Source organism: Eleutherodactylus coqui, chromosome 6, assembly GCF_035609145.1.
Source record: "Eleutherodactylus coqui strain aEleCoq1 chromosome 6, aEleCoq1.hap1, whole genome shotgun sequence".
In the NCBI taxonomy this organism is placed as follows: Eukaryota; Metazoa; Chordata; class Amphibia; order Anura; family Eleutherodactylidae; genus Eleutherodactylus; species Eleutherodactylus coqui.
This window is the reverse complement of record NC_089842.1, coordinates 127,274,006-127,287,654: the sequence shown is the minus strand read 5'-3', so window position 1 is coordinate 127,287,654 and position 13,649 is coordinate 127,274,006. Positions and strand designations below refer to the sequence as shown.

The following is a 13,649-nucleotide window of genomic DNA, read 5'->3' as shown; positions in this document are numbered from 1 at the left end:
ATAGATAGATATGAGATAGATAGATAGATAGATAGATAGATAGATAGATAGATAGATGGAATACGAATTAGACAGATAGATAGATATAATACGAGAAAGATTGATAAATAGATATAATACAAGATAGACAGACAGATAGATATGAGATAAATAGATATGAGATAGATAGATATGCGATAGATAGATAGATAGATAGATAGATAGATAGATAGATAGATATGAGACAGATAGATAGACAGATATGAGAAAGATAGATAGATAGATAAATATGAGACAGATAGATATCAGGTAGAATTATATATAGAATACGAATTAGACAGACAGATAGATATGAGATAATTAGACAGACAGATATGAGATAGATAGATATGAGAAAGAAAGATAGATAGATATTAGATAGATAGATAGACAGATATGAGATAGATAGATATGAGATAGATAGATAGATAGATAGATAGATAGATAGATATGAGATAGATAGATAAATATGAGACAGATAGATATGAGATAGAATGATAGATAGATAGAATACGAATTAGACAGACAGATAGATATGAGATAATTAGACAGACAGATATGAGATAGATAGATATGAGAAAGAAAGATAGACAGATATGTGATAGATAGATGGATAGATAGATAGATAGATAGATATGAGATAGAATGATAGATAGAATGATAGATAGATAGATAGATAGATATGAGATAGATATGAGATAGAATGATAGATAGATAGATAGAATACGAATTAGACAGACTGATAGATATGAGATAATTAGACAGACAGATATGAGATAGAACGATAGATAGATATGAGCTAGAACGATAGATAGATATGAGCTAGAACGATAGATAGATATGAGCTAGAACGATAGATAGATAGATAGATAGATAGATAGATAGATAGATAGATATGAGATAGAGAGTAGATAGATAGATAGAGATGCGATAGATAGATAGATATGAGATAGATAGATAGATAGATATGAGATAGATATGAGATAGAATGATAGATAGATAGATAGAATACGAATTAGACAGACTGATAGATATGAGATAATTAGACAGACAGATATGAGATAGAACGATAGATAGATATGAGCTAGAACGATAGATAGATATGAGCTAGAACGATAGATAGATAGATAGATATGAGATAGAGAGTAGATAGATAGATAGAGATGCGATAGATAGATAGATATGAGATAGATAGATAGAATACGAATTAGACAGATAGATATAATACAAGATAGATAGATAAATAGATACAATACGAGGTAGACAGATAGATATGAGATAGATAGATAAATATGAGACAGATACATATGAGAGATAAATAGATAGATAGATAGATAGATAGATAGATATAGATATGAGATAGATAGATATGAGACAGATAGATATGAGATAGATAGATAGATATGAGATAGATAGATAGATATGCGATAGATAGATAAATATGAGATAGATAGATAGATATGAGACAGATAAACAGATAGATATGAGATAGATAGATATGAGATAGATAGATAAATATGAGACAGATAAATAGATAGATATGAGCTAGAACCATAGATAGATATGAGCTAGAATGATAGATAGATAGATAGATAGATATGAGATAGATAGATAGATGGAATACGAATTAGACAGATAGATATAATACGAGAAAGATTGATAAATAGATATAATACAAGATAGACAGATAGATATGAGATAAATAGATATGAGATAGATAGATATGCGATAGATAGATAGATAAATATGAGACAGATAGATATCAGATAGAATACGAATTAGACAGACAGATAGATATGAGATAATTAGACAGACAGATATGAGATAGATAGATATGAGAAAGATAGATAGATATGAGAAAGAAAGATAGATAGATATTAGACAGATAGATAGACAGATATGAGATAGAGAGTAGATAGATAGATAGAGATGCGATAGATAGATAGATAGATAGATATGAGATAGATAGATAGATAGATAGATAGATAGATAGATAGATAGAATACGAATTAGACAGATAGATATAATACAAGATAGATAGATAAATAGATACAATACGAGATAGACAGATAGATATGAGATAGATAGATAAATATGAGACAGATACATATGAGAGATAGATAGATAGATAGATATAGATATGAGATAGATAGATATGAGACAGATAGATATGAGATAGATAGATAGATATGAGATAGATAGATAGATAGATATGCGATAGATAGATAAATATGAGATAGATAGATAGATATGAGACAGATAAACAGATAGATATGAGATAGATAGATAAATATGAGACAGATACATATGAGAGATAGATAGATAGATAGATAGATATAGATATGAGATAGATAGATATGAGACAGATAGATATGAGATAGATAGATAGATATGAGATAGATAGATAGATAGATAGATAGATAGATAGATAGATAGATAGATATGCGATAGATAGATAAATATGAGATAGATAGATAGATATGAGACAGATAAACAGATAGATATGAGATAGATAGATATGAGATAGATAGATAAATATGAGACAGATAAATAGATAGATATGAGCTAGAACCATAGATAGATATGAGCTAGAATGATAGATAGATAGATAGATAGATAGATAGATAGATAGATAGATAGATAGATAGATATGAGATAGATAGATAGATAGATGGAATACGAATTAGACAGATAGATAGATAGATATAATACGAGAAAGATTGATAAATAGATATAATACAAGATAGACAGATAAATATGAGATAAATAGATATGAGATAGATATATATGCGATAGATAGATAGATAAATATGAGACAGATAGATATCAGATAGAATACGAATTAGACAGATAGATATGAGATAATTAGACAGACAGATATGAGATAGATAGATATGAGAAAGATAGATAGATATGAGAAAGAAAGATAGATAGATATTAGACAGATAGATAGATATGAGATAGATAGATATGAGATAGATAGATAGATAGATAGATAGATAGATAGATAGATAGATAGATAGATAGATAGATATGAGATAGATAGATAGATAAATATGAGACAGATAGATATGAGATAGATAGATAGATATGAGATAGATAGATAGATATGCGATAGATAGATAAATATGAGATTGATAGATAGATATGAGACAGATAAACAGATAGATATGAGATAGATAGATAAATATGAGACAGATAAATAGATAGATATGAGCTAGAATGATAGATAGATAGATAGATAGATAGATATGAGATAGATAGATAGATAGATAGAATACGTATTAGACAGACAGATAGATATGAGATAATTAGACAGACAGATATGAGATAGATAGATAGATATGAGAAAGAAAGATAGATAGACAGATATGAGATAGATAGATGGATAGATAGATAGATATGAGATAGATAGATAGATAGATAGATAGATAGATAGATAGATAGATAGATAGATAGATAGATAGATAGATAGATAGGTATGAGATAGATAGATAGATATGAGATAGATAGATAGATAGATAGATAGATAGATAGATAGATAGATAGATATGAGACAGATAGATATGAGATAGAATGATAGATAGATAGATAGATAGATAGATAGATAGATAGATAGATAGATAGATAGATAGATAGAATACGAATTGGACAGACTGATAGATATGAGATAATTAGACAGACAGATATGAGCTAGAACGATAGATAGATATGAGCTAGAACGATAGATAGATATGAGCTAGAACGATAGATAGATATGAGATAGATAGATATGAGATAGATAGATATGAGATAGATAGATAGATATGAGATAGATAGATAGATAGATAGAATACGAATTAGACAGACTGATAGATATGAGATAATTAGACAGACAGATATGAGCTAGAACGATAGATAGATATGAGCTAGAACGATAGATAGATATGAGCTAGAACGATAGATAGATAGATAGATAGATAGATATGAGATAGATAGATAGATAGATATGAGATAGATAGATATGAGATAGATAGATAGATAGATATGAGATAGATAGATATGAGATAGATAGATAGATAGATAGATAGATAGATAGATAGATAGATAGATAGATAGATATGAGACAGATAGATATGAGACAGAATGATAGATAGATAGTTAGATAGATAGAATACGAATTAGACAGACTGATAGATATGAGATAATTAGACAGACAGATATGAGCTAGAACGATAGATAGATATGAGCTAGAACGATAGATAGATATGAGCTAGATAGATAGATATGAGATAGATAGATAGATAGATAGATAGATAGATATGAGACAGATAGATATGAGATAGAATGATAGATAGATAGTTAGATAGATAGAATACGAATTAGACAGACTGATAGATATGAGATAATTAGACTGACAGATATGAGCTAGAATGATAGATAGATAGATATGAGACAGATAGATATGAGATAGATAGATAGATATGCGATAGATAGATATGCGATAGATAGATATGAGATAGATAGATAGATATGAGACAGATAAACAGATAGATAGACAGATATGAGATAGATAGATAGATAGATAAGCATGGCACAGCTGGTTTGGCTCTGGTTCCTGTCTGCAGTAAGGTGATCTGTATAGAAGAGGGCTGGGTCTATGAGGCGGTAACTATATACTGGAGCTGTCCAGACCGCCTGGTGCTTATCTCCCCGCACACCAGCTGTGAGGAGGCTACACTATCCCCTCCTGTGAGCTGCCACCACATATAATATGTATAACTGGGGCAAAAGGAAGGCAGGGTTATAGCGAGGAGCTCTACAGACATGTATACACCAATTAGCCATAACATTAAAACCATTAATGCCAAATATCTCGCCCCATTTTTTAGCTTGCCCGATAAAAGGTGAGTTTTAATAAGTGTCCATACTGTGTAGGGCTATATTCTAACAATAGACTACCTTCTCTGCCCCAGTGAATTGTGCCTCTCATGGTGCAGACATGGCTCTGACCCCACAAACCCCTGAAGCTATTATGTGGCATGTGGAAGCAAGACATTAGCAGCAGATCCTTTAAGTCCCCAAAGTAGTGAGGTGGGGTCTCCATGGGTCTGACCTGCTTCTCCAGCACATCATTCAGATTCAGTCAACACTCTGAACTTTGTCATTTTCATCAAAGCAGCCCTGAACAATGCTTGCAGTCTGGCAGGTGGCATTATCCTGCTGAAAGGAGGTGACTGGCATTAGGAAGTACCAGAGCAATGTAGGGCTGGGCATTGCACAATGCAAGGGTCATAGTAACTCCACATGGATGCCAAGACAGAATGTCCCCAAAAGGACCACACGGCCTCCTCCAGCTTGCCTTTTTCTCATAGTGCACCCTAGTGCCATCTCTTCCGCAGATAAAAAACACGCATACAGTCGGCCATCTACATGATGTTAAAGAAGACATGATTCATCAGAGCAGACCACCTTCTTCCATTGCTCCACGGTCCAATGCTTACATGCCTATTGTAGCCACTATCAGTAGTGGACAGGGGTCAGCATGGGCCCACTGACCAGTCTGTGGGTATGCAGTCTGTGGGTATGTTCTGACACCTTTCTATTACAGCCAGCAGTAACATTTCCAGCTAGTTGCTGCTCTTCTGTAAAATAGGACCAGACAGACTAGTCTTCACTCCCGCACGGATCTATGAGCCTTGGGGTACCAACATCCAGCTGCCAATACACTGGCTGTCCTTTCTTGAACACTTTTCCTGCTTCCAACACATCAACTTCTTGAACTGACTGTTCACCTGCTGCCTAATATAACCATCCTCTTGTCAGGTGTAATTGGCACAAAATAATGTTATTCACTTCACCTGTTAGTGGTTTTAAAAAGATGACCTATCCTTGGGATAGGTCATCAATAGTTGATTGGTTGGGGTCCGCTGCTCAGGACCCCAGCTGATTAAGCAGCCGCTATCAGCACCATCATAACCAGGGATCAGAGTGGACGTTACTGCAGCTCTGACCCCCGTGTAGTGGCCAGTGCTTGTAACTGCAGGCGCAGCTGCCATTGATTTTAGTAAGTGCTGCGCCTACAGTTATAAGCGCCGGCTACTACTCTGGGGTCAGAGCAGTGGCTTCCACTCCAACGCCTGTGTATCCGGCATTGACAGGGGGCGCCTGATCAACTGATTGGCTGGGCTCTCAAGCAGCAGATCAACTATTGAGGACCTATCCTGAGGATATGTCATCAATAGTATTTTGTCTAGAAACCCCCTTTAATATTATGGCTGATCAGCATACAAGTGCAGTATATATACATAGAACACATCATATAAGATGGGGCTATCTGCTCTGGCAGCATGTAGAGAAGTGGCTGAGTATACTGTCAGGGCCTCGCTGCTACATATCTGCCCTGCAACTTGTCCAGGTATTGTCAAGCAACACTTCCAGCTTGCCTTGATGGGCTTAAGTCTTCCTGGCATGATGGGACTTGTAGGACACTGCAGAAAATCAATAAATATGCAAATACTGAGTTTGCCGAATGTTATGCTGGGAAGGGCATGGATAAAATAAAAAGCTGCTAATTTTGTAATAACTATTCATTCATCCGATCGAGCCCTTGTGGGGCGAACTGGAGCGACGGGTACGATACCGCCACCCACACCCATCCTCACAGCAATCTCTTCTCACAGCCTGGTAGAGGAATGGCAGCTATTCCTGTGCAGACTTACAGAGAACTTATGGAAAGTATGCCAACATGTTACCGCTGTAATACAAGCAAACGGAGGGCCGACACGTTACTAAATAGGATAATTAAGCACTTTTACTGAAAACCATGCAGTGTCCAAATACTTTTGTCCATATAGTGCATAATACATATCTAGCGAAAGCCAACAGCTTCTAGTATGGCGCAAACTGCAACATACAACCCCCTATAATATACAGCAGACAACATATCCACTGCTTGTAATATATATCACAGACTACAGCATATAACACCCTATAATATACAGCTGCCAAAATATCCGCTGCTTGTAATATACCCCAGACTACAGCAGAGATTGGATACAAGATGTGATATATACGGCATGGAGGCTCTAGTACCCTGTTGTACCACCTCTAGCTTGGATACGAGATGAGATATGGATGGGCATGGAGGCTCTAGTACCATGTTGTACCACCTCTAGCTTGGATACAAGATGTGATATGGATGGGCATGGAGGTTCTAGTACCCTGTTGTACTGCCTCTAGCTTGGATACAAGATGTGATACGGGTGGGCATGGAGGCTCTAGTACCCTGTTGTACCGCCTCTAGCTTGGATACAAGATGTGATACAGGTGGACATGGAGGCTCTAGGACCTTGTTGTACCACTTCTAGCTTGGATACAAGATGTGAAAAGGGGCGGGCATGGAGGCTCTAGTACCCTGTTGTACCACCTCTAGCTTGGATATAAAATATGATACAGGTGGGCATGGAGGCTCTAGTACCCTGTTGTACCTCCTTTAGCTTGGATACAAGATGTGAAACGGGCCAGCAAAGAGGCTCTAGTACCCCTGTTGTACCACCTCTAGCTTGGATGCAAGTTGTGAAACGGGCCAGCAAAGAGGCTCTAGTACCCTGTTGTACCACCTCTAGCTTGGATACAAGATGTTATACAGGTGCGCATGGAGGCTCTAGTACCCTGTTGTACCACCTTTGCTTGGATGCAAGATGTGACACAGGTTGGCATGGAGGCTCTAGTACCCTGTTATACCGCCTCTGCTTGGATGCAAGGTGTGATACAGGCGGGCATGAAGGCTCTAGTACCCTGTTGTACCGCCTCTAGCTTGGATACAAGATGTGATACAGGCAGGCATGGAGGCTCTAGTACCCTGTTGTACCACCTCTAGCTTGGATAGAAGATGTGATACTGGCAGGCAGGGAGGCTCTAGTACCCTGTTGCACTGCCTCTAGCTTGGATACAAGATGTGATACGGACGGGCATGGGGGCTCTAGTACCCTGTTATACCACATCTAGTTTGGATGAAAGATGTGAGGTATACAGGTTCTGTATGGTTTCCTGCAGCATATCAGTTCACATTTGCTGTAACTGAGCCTCTAGATTGTGTAAACTCGTAGGCTGTCATAGTTGGTGTCTCAGATGGTCCCATACATGTTTTATTGGTGATAAATCTGGTGACCAGGCAGGCCACGGAAGTGCAGCAATGTGGTGGAGGCAGTCCTATGACTTCCCCTGTGTGTGCGGCCAAGCATTAACCTGCTGGAAAATACCACTTGGAAGCCACCATGAGAGGAACACATGTGGCTGCAGAAGATCCTGAACACATCGCTAAGCTGTCATGGTCCCTCATACCACTACTACGGGTGACCGGCTGTCATATAGCCCCGCTGACCATCATACCAGCAGTCGGGGGCAGTGTGCTACTCCACAGCAAAGAGGCTGACCCTTACGTCTCCAGACACAAACATAGCTGTCAAGACACCACTGTAAATGGAGGAGACGATGGTGGGTGTCAAAGGCAGAACACATAATGGGTGGGTGCAGTGAGACCAAATATCCTTCAGCCAAGCGCCTGGAAATGCACCAATAGACGCAGGGGCCTGTAACGATGGTGTCACCTGGTTCTGGATGGTGGTCAACAAAACACTTGGAGCTGATCGTGCTTGTCATACAAACTTCTCTACTGGTGGTCCATTGGTAGAGTCCTGAGCTGGTTGCCTTGTGTATGCATGCCCTCACACATCCACTATTCCCAACACCCCCTAAAAGTCTGGTCAGAACGACCCAGGTGATGGGCAACTCATTGATACGACCATCCAGCTTCTCACATTCCAATAATGTGCTCCTTCTCAAACTCTGCTAACTGGGTGAAATTTGGATTCCATCATAGAGGCATCTAGTGGCCAACAAGCTCTACACAAGTGAAAGAAGAGGTCACTACACACAAGGAGCCTCTGAGAGCCTTTTTATAGGCCAAGGGTGGAACCACTTTTAGGGCCTCAGGTGGCAAGACCGTTTGTCTAATCACACCACACCTCTAATCATTTGCCTATCTACTTGAGATGCAAAACAAATGTCTTCCAGGGGCTTTATATTTTTTTCTTTTTTACAAAAAGTGTATAACACCCTATAATATAAAGCATTCCGTATATCCACAGCTTGCAATATACTCACACTGTAACATATACCATATACCAACTGATGGGCACCCAATATAAACACCCTACGAGGGCGCTTTCACATAGGATGGAATATTCCAGTACTAAACTTCATACCAAGATCTGCAGGCTTAAATATGGATCTTGACGAGGAACTGCCAGCAGAATTCTGTCATTTTCAATTTCACATCAAACTATTCGCATTAGACATGAGGATTTGGTGAAGATTATTCCACATGGTGGAATATTCTGTCTCATGTGAAAGCACCCCAGTAAGATCCTTACAGTTAGCTGATGTCCAGGTAGAACCCATAATACCCAACCAATAATAACCCAGGAACCATAAAGAACCCAATGTCCTCACAGACTTACTATAACAGTATAGTATCAGCATAGTAACAGTAATACAGGGTGCCCAAATTACAGGAAGGGCACACTTAACTGTGGCACAGCACCAGGGATTCCCCCCAACATCTCTGGAGCGTAGTCTCTGTCACCTCGGCTTGTCACCACTATGGACACCCGTGGAGGGCAATATTCCTAGTGGGCGGTTATATATCACTGGAAGGGGGCGTACTTCTACCTTTGGGCGCTGGTAGGGGACAGGATACCATTTAGGACGCTCTTACAGAAAATTCCCCCTTTAGGTGGTCTATGAACTCCCTTGTAAGAGAATACTGGGGGTCCTTAGTAGTTTTTTGGTGCTACTTAGGGCACTTTTGGAGGGAGAGTTTCTCTTTGGATACTTTTAGGCCACTCTCACACGTGTTCACAAAACATCCGAAACTGCAGGATTTTATGGCAATTTTGTATGGCATTTTCAAAGCGTTTTACAGCGTTTTTTAATACACACCATCATTGTAATGGGTGATGAAGAGCGTTAAAAAGCGCTAAAATGTGCAAAAATTGAGCGCTGGTTTGCGATGCCCATTGAAATCAATGGGAGCGTTTTACCGCAGTTAGCATGGTGTCTGAAAAGCGGGCTGTATGAGAGCGGCCTCAGGGACCTTTAACACGGGGGGGGGGGAATACCACAACGATGAGGGGTCCTTTGGTCCCTGCTACAACTAAAGGCACTCTAGTAGGTAAGATACTGCTATTAGAGGATCTCTACCACCACTGGGGGCACTCTTGAGGGTAGGATACCACTTATTTGGGGAGCTCTGTGGTCTATACCACCATTGGGGGCACTCCTGAGGGTAGGATACCGCTTATTAGAGGGTCTCTGTGGTCTATACCACCATTGGGGGCACTCCTGAAGGTAGAATACCGCTTATTAGGGGGTCTCTGTTTTCTATATCACCACTGAGGGTACTCCTGAGGGTGGGATACCACAATGGCAAGGGGTCCTTTGGTCTCTGCTACAACTAAAGGCACTCTAGAAGGTAAGATAGAGGGTCTCTACCACCAGAGGGGGCATTCTTGAGGGTAGGATACTACTTATTTGGGGATCTCTGTGGTCTATACCACCACTAGGGGCACTCCTGAGGGTAGGATATCGCTTATTAGGGGGTCTCTGTTTTCTATATCACCACTGAGGGCACTCCTGAGGGTAGGATACCGCTTATTAGGGGTCTCTGTGGTCTATACCACCATTGGGGCACTCCTGAGGGTATGATACCACTTATTTGGGGATCTCTGTGGTCTATACCAACACTAGGGACACTCCTGAGGGTAGGATATCACTTATTAGGGGGGTCTCTGTGGTCTATTCTACCATTAGGGGCACTCCTGAGGGTAGGATACCGCTTATTAGGGGCCTCTGTGATGTATACTACCATTGGGGGCACTCCTGAGGGTAGCTTATGGTTTATTAGGGCCCCAGTTGGTGTATACCAACATTGGGGGCACTCTTGAGGGTAAAATACCGCTTTTTAGGGGGTCTTTGTGGTCTATACCACCATTGGGGGCACTCCTGAGTGTAGGATATCACTTATTAGGGGTCTCAGTGGTGTATACCACAACTGGAGGCACACCTGAGGGTAGGATACCGCTTATTAGGGGGTCTCTGTGGTCTATACCACCATTCGGGGCACTCTTGAGAGTAGGACACTGCTAATAGAGAGTCTCTGTGGTTTATGACTCCACTGAGGGCACTCCTGGGGGTAGAATACCGCTATCGGATGGTCTCTGTGGTCTATGCCACCACTGAAGGGCACTCCTGAGGGCAGGATACATGTGCTTGGGGGTCTCTGCCACCACAAGGGACACTCCTAAGGGAAGGATACATGTACTAGAGGGTCTCTGCCACCACAAGGGACACTTCTGAGGGCAGCATACATGTACTAGAGGGTCTCTGCCACCACTAGGGGCACTCCTGAGGGCAGCATACATGTACTAGAGGGTCTCTGCCACCACTAGGGGCACTCCTGAGGGCAGCATACATGTACTAGAGGGTCTCTGCCACCACTAGGGGCACTCCTGAGGGCAGCATACATGTACTAGAGGGTCTCTGCCATCACTAGGGGCACTCCTGAGGGCAGGATACATGTACTAGAGGGTCTCCCTGGCTTCTGCCACCTGTGGGGGCAGCTTGTGAGTAGACTGCTGTAGATCTGCGGGCTGTTTAACCCCTCGCTCCCCGCATTACCTGATGATATCATCGTTGTGGCCCATGTAGAATTTCTGCTTGTGCTCCCGGGTGTTGTAGACCACCCCGACCCCCGCCACGAAGTACACGATCTCCTTGGCCGCGGTGTAGTAGAGGTTGTTCCGGCACTGGTGGCCCCGGTAGCCGTACACCCATTCCAGCCGGAGGTGGCAGTTGGGCGCCGTCCTGTCAGCCATGTCCCCGGGGTGAGCTCCTCATACACTGCAGGCAGACGGTCGGGGATGTGGCCGCATCAATAACGGGAGAGATGAAGGACGGCTCTGCTGCTCGGCGCCGCGTCTTATCCGAAGGCGGTGGGGGAGAAGGTGCTGCGGGCTCCTGGCATGGTGCCGCCGCTGTCCGCGGTGCTGAAGCTCCTGTGGCCTCCGCCTGCCGCAGCTCCGCGTCCTCAGTCTCCTGCAGTGGCCACTGAGCATTGGAGCCCGGGACGCGGCTGCTGGCATAGGAACACCCTCTGCTCAACGCTGATTGGAAGCCTGATGGGATTGACGTGTGTATGGACCAATCACAGCCAGGTCTCTTTGGCTGGACTCGGAGTTAAAGTGGTAGCAGCCTGCCTAGGTGTGGGGTCCGGATGGGTAGGGGCGCTGGGTATGAGAGTGTGATGGATCAGTGTCTGCCACCTGTGGCTCTCCATGATAATAAAACTAATAACTCTTGTAGGTCTGGAACCATATGTCCCAGCAGTTCATACCAGCTTCTGAGGAAGGGGTGGGCATATACACTGGCAGTCAGCTGTACAGTACAGGGATATTGCATGCAGGCCCCGATGTGTTCTTGAGCTTCCTAGTGCAGGAACCCATGGCAGGGCAGTAGGAGACAAAGAGTAGCCAAGTTCAAGAAGTACCAACAAACTTTATTTCATTGAAGTCCATGCACCAAGTCTGCGAAAGGCACAACCGCTTAGGCTTTCTGCCTAGTCAGGATTTAGAGACAAGTGTGACTTTATAGAAAGTCACAAAATTATTTACAATCTCACCCCAGTAGCTGGATGGCATACAAAGTGATTCCACATCTCTAGACATATTTAAACATTTGACAAATTTATCAACATCGAGCAACACTTGATACATTTGTCATAGGAAGAAAACTGGAGGGAAAGTGGCATCAAAAAATCCCCTGATGAGAAATTCCCCCCTTTGTTTTAACAAGTTACAGAATTTTAAAATTACTCATTGATTAAAGGGATTCTGTCATTAGGTTCATGCTGCCCAAACTACGGGCAGCATGAACCTGTGATACATATGCCCATTGCCCCCAGGTATGTTTTATTCTGAAATGCTGCGTTTCAGAATAAAGCACTCTTTGAAGTTCGACTCAGAGCTGCGTTTTGAGTGACAGAGACAAGGCATGTATACAGAAAAGGGGAGAGAGCTGTTCAGTCTACATGCTGCGGGCAGGGAGAAGCAAGCTTAGCCCACCCTCAAGTCAAACTTTTAAGTGTGCTTCATTCTGAATATCACATACACAGAGGCAATGGGCATAGCTGTCCCAGGTTCATGCTGCCCGTGGGTGGGGCATCATAAACCTTGTGACAGAATCCCTTTAAAGAGAGTCTGTCACCATCTTTTTGCAGCCCTCACCGAGAGCACCATAAGTCAGCGCCTGTCACACTGATTGCAGCAATATGTCTGCTATGTGGATCTGTGCAGCAGTTTTGGAGAAACCTGCCTTTTATCAGTAGCAATTAGTCCTGGATATTCATGAGCCACAGGCTAGCCACACCCACCCTGCCCTCCAGCCAATGATTGGTGGCTCTCTATTACAGTAATAAGCAGAGAGCTGCCAGTCAGTGGCTAGAGCACGGGGTGGGCAGGACTATCCTGCAGCTCATAATATCCAGGACTACTTTAAGTAGTCCACTATGCATTTGCTGCTACTGAAAAAAG

The 13,649-nt window shown here is 41.8% G+C and overlaps 1 protein-coding gene across 2 annotated transcripts in view; it reads right to left on the bottom strand.

Moving 5' to 3' along the window:
• Positions 1-12,071, bottom strand: part of EML5 (EMAP like 5) — a 119,163-nt gene extending 107,092 nt beyond the window's left edge. For both annotated transcript variants that reach the window (XM_066607581.1, XM_066607582.1), the window contains exon 1: positions 11,740-12,071. In XM_066607581.1, coding sequence (XP_066463678.1) covers positions 11,740-11,936 — 197 coding nt within the window. In that variant the 5' untranslated portion in view covers positions 11,937-12,071. The remainder of the gene's footprint in view (positions 1-11,739) is intronic.
• Positions 12,072-13,649: the final 1,578 nt, after the last annotated feature.